Source organism: Ictalurus punctatus, chromosome 21, assembly GCF_001660625.3.
Source record: "Ictalurus punctatus breed USDA103 chromosome 21, Coco_2.0, whole genome shotgun sequence".
NCBI lineage: Eukaryota > Metazoa > Chordata > Actinopteri > Siluriformes > Ictaluridae > Ictalurus > Ictalurus punctatus.
Window position 1 is genome coordinate 21,430,475 of NC_030436.2, and position 6,880 is coordinate 21,437,354.

The window sequence follows — 6,880 nt, forward strand, 5'->3', positions numbered from 1 at the left end:
TGACTAGCAGGTGAATGTGTGATGTTCAGTTTTATTATTTTTTAAAATGAAAGAAATCCCCTTTCTATATTCATAAAATCCGTAAAAGATCATGATGTACAGTGCTGTGAAAAAGTATCTGCCCCCTTCCTGATTTTATTTTCTCTATTTTTGCACATTTGTCACACTCATTTTTCTGATTTTGTAATGAAATTTAATATGAAAAAAGTCAAAGTCAGCATTCGCCGTTAGACGGAGATGGGGGAAGCTGGTACCTGTGGGAGAGCTGGAAGGGGAAGACCACTGCTAACTGGGATGAACATAAAGCCTCATCTCACATTTGCAAAAGAACACATGGATGCCCCTCAGGACTTTTGGGATAATATTCTGTGTGAGTCAGAAGTGGAGTATTTTGGAAGACATGGGTCTGGTTACATCTGGAGTATAACTAACACCGCATTCCACCATAAGAACTTCATACCAACAGTAAAATGTGGTGGAGGTGGTGGTGGTGGTGTAGGGATACTTTGCTGCTTCAGGGCTTGGAAGACTTAATGTAATTGAGAGAAAACAATTCCTTCTGCTCTTTACCAGAAAATCCTGAAGATGATCTGAAGCTCAGTCAGAGTTTTTTCTTATCCATTAATACAACAGTCCAAAGCACAAGAGCAGGTCCACCTCTGAATGGCTAAAACAAAAACTAAAGTAAGGTTTTGGAGTGGCCTAGTCATCAAAGTCCTGCCGTGAACCCCATGGAGATGCCATGGCAGGACCTTAAACAGAGTTCCTCCAGTGTGTCTGAATTGAAGCAGTCAGTAAAACACAGTGGGCTGAAATTCCTCCACAGTGATGTGAAAGACTGATCTCTAGATATCAGAAGCATTTGGTTGCAGTTGTGGCTCAACCACATATTTAATTTAGGGAAGCGCTCACAGTTACACATGGCTGATGTGGCTGCTGCGTAACTTATTTCCATTAATGAATGAAACCATCGTTCATAGCCAATGTTTTGTGTTTATGCTTTTTTCATGATCTTATAATTGTTTGTATGAGGTTCTGAAACTATTTAAATTCAGGAAATCAGGAGGGGTAAATACTTTTGTATGACACTGTACCAGACATGCTAATGCTAACTGCTGTGTGTGTGTGTGTGTGTGTGTGTGTGTGTGTGTGTGTGTGTATACCCTGTAGCTGTGTGTGTCCTGCATTAGGGTTGTAGTGACTGTGCCATGTTTGGCTCTTCCCAAATCCACAGCCAGCAATTTTTCTAAACAAAGTTACACTCGTGGTCATTGTAACAGATGAATACTGAAAATCTACACCTGTCTGTCTGTCAGGGAGATGTCTGTTCACCCTCGGCGTGTGCGGCTGAAGCCGTGGCTCGTTGCTCAGGTGGATAATGGGACGTTTCCGGGTCTTGTGTGGCTCGACCGTGAAGCGAAACGCTTCCAGATCCCATGGAAACACGCAACACGTCACACCGCTCAACAGGAGGAGGAGAATACCCTCTTCAAGGTCCATTATTAATAATAATAATTAACAATGAGATTATTATTAATATAATGTATATAAACATCTTGCTGCATGTAAGCTACAAGTGTGTGTGTTTGTGTGTAGGCTTGGGCTGTAGAGACGGGGAAGTTTCAGGAAGGTGTAGATGAACCGGACCCTGCAAAGTGGAAAGCTCAGTTACGCTGCGCGCTCAACAAGAGCCGTGAGTTTAACCTCATCTACGATGGAACAAAAGAAGTTCCCATGAACCCCCTGAAGATCTATGATGTGTGTGACATCCCCGTCCCTCTCATTAACCCCGGTACGTATACTCAGGGGGGGGAGACACACACACAGCCATCAGCAACCCAGGTTGGACTTCATTGTTACCATGCAGTCAGGGAAAGAGGCTACACACAGTGACCGTCACCAAGTCTGTATTTCTGTGTAATTTCAGGCTCAATCCGCAGCTGTGTGTAATTTAGAGTGAGTTTTAATTCATGTTTATGTGGATGTTTAGGTTCCACAGGTTCTGCTCCTGCATACGACTCTGATGGTGAAGATGATGATGTTCCTGATACACCAGAACCTCCACCACCTCCGTATCACCCACCAGGTAACACACATGCACACACAAACGCACGCACACTCACGCACACACACACGCACGCACACACACACACACACACACACACACACACAAAATCAGCTCCTTACTCTGAGTTCCTTCAACAGAAATCTCTGAGGATAAGAGTAGATTCACAACACTAGGGTGTACAGTTGCAGTCAAAATTATTCAACCCACCCCCCCATTACAAATCAGGTGTATTGTCAGAATGTACAGACTTCCAGCTGTTTCGATGAATGAATCAAACAAAAGCAATTGAAATAGTTCGACACAACGAATGCTTCAAGTGTTTTCCCCAAATTCAACTGAAAATGCAACTTATAATGACTTCTCCAGTCTCAAAATTATTGTTAAAATTATAAGTTGAATTTTCAGTTGAATTTGGGGAATCCACTTGAAGCATTCATTGTGTTGAATATTTCAATTGCATTTGTTTGATTTGTTCATCGCAAACAGCTGGAAGTATGTACATCATGACAATAAACCTGATTTGTAATGGGGGGTGAATAATTTTGATTGCACCTGTACACCACTATCACACAGTTGTGCACATCATGACTGAGAGGCAATTTCTACCCTAGAGCGGTCAAGCTGCAGATTTCTGCTAACACACACACACTGGTCACTGAACTCGGGCCTTCTGCAGTCACACTTGGGGACTGTGCAATATACAGTGGTGTGAAAAAGTTTTTGCCCCATCCTGATTTCTTCTGTTTTTGTGTATATCTCATACTAAATTATTTCAGAAATTAAAACAAAGGCAGTCTGAGTAAACACACAGTACAGTTTTTAAATGATAATGTTATTTATTGAAGCAAAAAAGTTCTCCAATACTAACTGGGCCTGTGTGAAAATGTATTTGCCCCCATAGTTACAAATTTCACAAATGTATGAAACTGGATTGATAATGGGGTTCAGCTGGACTAGACACAACCAGACCCGATTACTGCAAACCCTGTTCAATCACATCTACACTTGGTTGGTTAAAAGGTCTCACCCAGTAACACACTATACCAAAATTGAAAGAAATTCCAGAAATGATGAGGAAGAAGGTGATTGAAATACATCAGTCTGGGAACAGTTAGTGGAACTGTTTGGAAGACAGGGGTCTTGTGACATCTGGCATAAACCAAACACAGAATTCCACAAAAAGAACGTCATGCCTATGGTCAAGCATGGTGGAGGAAGTGTGATGGTGTGGGGATGCTCTGCTGCTTCAGGGCCTGGGCAACTTGCAGTAATTGAGAGAAACATGAATTCTGCTCTCTAGCAGAAAATCCGAAAGGAGAATGTCCGGTTTCCAGTCCGTGAGTTTAAACTCAAGCGTAACTGGATTATGCAGCAAGAATAAAAATAAATAAAAATTGTATTGTGATTACTCAGGTTGCCTTTGTTTTATGTTGTATTTCATTTGAAGATCTAAAACTGCTTAGTATGAGCTACACAAAAACAGAAGAAATCAAATACTTTTTCATAGCACTGTATTTATCTATTCATACTGTACTGTGCAGTACTCGTGTTTAAATCTCGTGTGTTAAACTGGTGTGTTTCATTGTCCTGCACTTTGTACTGTTGTGTTTACAGTGTAAACACCAGAGACAGCAGTGAAATAGCCTCATGATATGCTCTTGTAGTATAAACAAATGAAAGTTGAAATGAATTAATTGAAGCAGAAGGGGAGAAGTGTATTATAACGGCTCTTAAGATGGCACCAGGGTATGTGTTCAAACCAGAACTGAGATACAGCACATAACCGATCTCTAAGAGAAGTTTCACCTGTGTACATGTGTGTCTCTCTCCCAGTGGGTGGGTCGCCTCTGGCCCCACCTGTGTGGACTTCCCCAGGCTCCACCTCCCCCCTGCAGCCCTCCCCCCTGCAGCCCTCCCCCCTGCAGCCCTCCCCCCTGCAGCCCTCCCCCATGCAGCCCTCCCCCATGCAGCCCTCCCCCATGCAGCCCTCCCCTCAGGTGTGGCCTAAAAAAGAGCCTCAGGATGTGGAGATGAACACACCAGCAGCCATGGAGATCCAACCTGCTTCCAACATGGACACACAACCAATAACTGATGTGCTGTTCACCACACCGGAGACCTGGATCAGCTCTCTGCCCAGTGAGTGCGCCCACACACACGCACATGCTCTTTCTCTCTCTCTCTACATGACCTGTTTTTAGCTGTTATTGAAGTATAACTTGTTTGTCAAGTCAGAGTTGCTTTCATTCTCCATCTCTCATTGGGCAGCATTTTAACTGTAAATGAACATCAGTGTCATCACATTCACATACTTCAGTGTCCTCACACACAATCATCACACTCAGTAACATTACTAATAACTACAAGGTTCAAGGTCAGGAATAGTTTTTGACTCTGTGTGTGTGTGCGTGTGTGTTGGTTGCAGTGACTGATCTGGAGGTGCAGTTTTATTACCGTGGTAAGGAGGTGTGTCCAGGGGTTACGGTCAGTAACCCACAGGGCTGTAGGCTGTTTTACGGGGACCTGGGGCCGATGGTGAATCAGGAGGAGCTTTTTGGACCTGTGAGTCTGGAGCAGCTGCGTTTCCCGTCCACTGAGCACATCACTAACGATAAACAACGTCTCTTCACCAACCGCCTGCTCGATGTCATGGACCGCGGCCTCATCCTAGAGATCAGTGCACACGACATCTACGCCGTGCGTCTCTGCCAGTGTAAAGTGTACTGGTCTGGCCCGTGTGGTCCAAATGCCAACACGCCCAACCTCATCGAGCGCCAGCGCCGAGTCAAGCTCTTCTGCCTCGAGACCTTCCTCAGCAGTGAGCTATCATGATAACAGCTATGTAGCTACCTGACTGAAGAACAGAAACCTCTCAAATATCTCATAGTAACTCGTTTATAACGCATTTACCGTGTGTGTGTGTGTGTGTAGGTGTCATAGCTCATCAGCGTGGTCAGTCTCCATCTCTGCCTCAGTTTGATATTCACCTGTGTTTTGGTGAGGAGTGGCCTGATGGACGTCCCAGAGAGAGAAAACTCATCATGGTGCAGGTGATACGCACGCGCACACACACACACACACTGTGTCTGAATAAAGATTTTGAAAAAAGCCCAAATTAGAGATCAGGACATTTTCATATTTGGATGAATTGCACTATTAACCTTGTAAAAACTCGGGGTGTGTGTGTGTGTGTGTGTGTGTGTGTGTGTGTGTGTAGGTGGTCCCTGTGGTGGCGAGGATCATCACTGAGATGTTCAGTTCAGATGGAACTCGCTCCTTTGACAGCTCCAGTGTGCGTCTGCAGATTTCTGTCCCAGACATAAAGGACAACATCGTCACACAGCTCAAACAGCTGTACCGCCTGCTGCAGAATCACCAGGGCAACGAGGCCTGGCCCCTCCCATCTGCTGGCCACGCCCCCCTGTCCCACCCCTTGCATGCTCAGTGATGCCCAAAATCTCTCTCACACACACACAGAGCCAAGTTTTTCTTTGTACATTCATGTAGTTTATTTGAAATATTACTGCTCTTAATTTTTTGTAGCGTTGATTGTATTTGTGTTTATAAATTTGTTGTGTTTGAGGTTATAGATTTGGAATTTATTAAACAGATATTTTATGCAAATGAGGTCAGTTAGAGACTAAATGTATGTATCAACTTTTTATGTTGGTGGGCGTGTCTCTCTCATCTGATTGGCTAAACACACTCATTTCCATTTCACCAATATGCACTCTTCAATGTGGATATAAGATTGCTGTAGTTTGGGGATTGTCCTAATTCTGCTGTCCTTACCTTTCCCCACCCTTTCCTCCCTTAAACCTGATCAAGTTTATCAGGTCTTATACTGTAATGTAATTGTTTTTTGTCAGATAAATAAACACGTTCATTTTCTTTCAGTTGGTGAGATATTGATGGTGTTTTAACTTTGTGTGTCTGTCTGTCAGAATACTGTATGTGTAAAGTGTGGGAGTTTTAACTAGCTGAGATCTTCAGGTTAGGATATAAATTGTGTTCAGACAACGTTTCAATGGGCAAGAAAAAAGGCAGCAAACTTCTTCGATCCCTACATCACGTCCTAGATCCTCTCATTTTATTCTCGGTACCTATGCCACCCCTCTTGATCTCTACATTATCCCAGTCAATCCTAACATCGCCTCCTCTGTCCCTATGTTACCTTACACTGCTAAGAGTTTAAAATGCAACAGTTTTTTTGTCTTGCTTTAGTGTATTTTTACACAGGAAGAGGACAATGACTAGGAAGAAAAGGAACATTTCCTTGTTTTTCTTTTTATATTTTCTGACTGTGCTGCAATTTTTCATCTGCTGCAGTAACACCACCCTCCTGTGGCAGTAGTGTCAAAATTACCCATAACCCCACTCGGCCAGCAGAGGGCAGAGCTTCTCTCTCTCTCTCTCTCTCTCTCTCTCTCTCTCTCTCTCTCTCTCTCTCTCTCTCTAATATATATATACAGTGGCAAGAAAAAGTATGTGAACTTTTTGGAATTTCATGGTTTTCTGAATAAATTTGTCATAACGTGATCTGATGTTCATCTAAGTCAAGGGTATTTACAAATATAATGTGTCTAAAATAACAAAAAAATTCTTATATATATATATATATATATATATATATATATATATCTTACACATGCACAAACGCAGTTGTAATTAAATGTGTAATAGTGGAGGGGGATACACCCTGGTCTTGTAATATAAGATGTGGTCTGGTGTGTGCACTAATGGCCTTTGACCTCAGGAGCTACAGCAGAGCTACAGACACACCCATACCCCTGACTACACACACACACACAA

At 43.0% G+C, this 6,880-nt stretch overlaps 1 protein-coding gene across 3 annotated transcripts in view; it reads left to right on the forward strand.

The window, feature by feature from the left end:
• irf6 (interferon regulatory factor 6) overlaps positions 1-5,964 on the forward strand; it is an 11,764-nt gene extending 5,800 nt beyond the window's left edge. For all 3 annotated transcript variants that reach the window (XM_017496621.3, XM_053674130.1, XM_017496620.3), the window contains 7 exons: positions 1,317-1,494; positions 1,597-1,792; positions 1,991-2,086; positions 3,902-4,207; positions 4,494-4,886; positions 5,000-5,118; positions 5,286-5,964. In XM_017496621.3, the coding sequence (XP_017352110.2) occupies positions 1,321-1,494; positions 1,597-1,792; positions 1,991-2,086; positions 3,902-4,207; positions 4,494-4,886; positions 5,000-5,118; positions 5,286-5,516 (1,515 nt within the window). In that variant the 5' untranslated portion in view covers positions 1,317-1,320 and the 3' untranslated portion in view covers positions 5,517-5,964. The remainder of the gene's footprint in view (positions 1-1,316; positions 1,495-1,596; positions 1,793-1,990; positions 2,087-3,901; positions 4,208-4,493; positions 4,887-4,999; positions 5,119-5,285) is intronic.
• Positions 5,965-6,880: the final 916 nt, after the last annotated feature.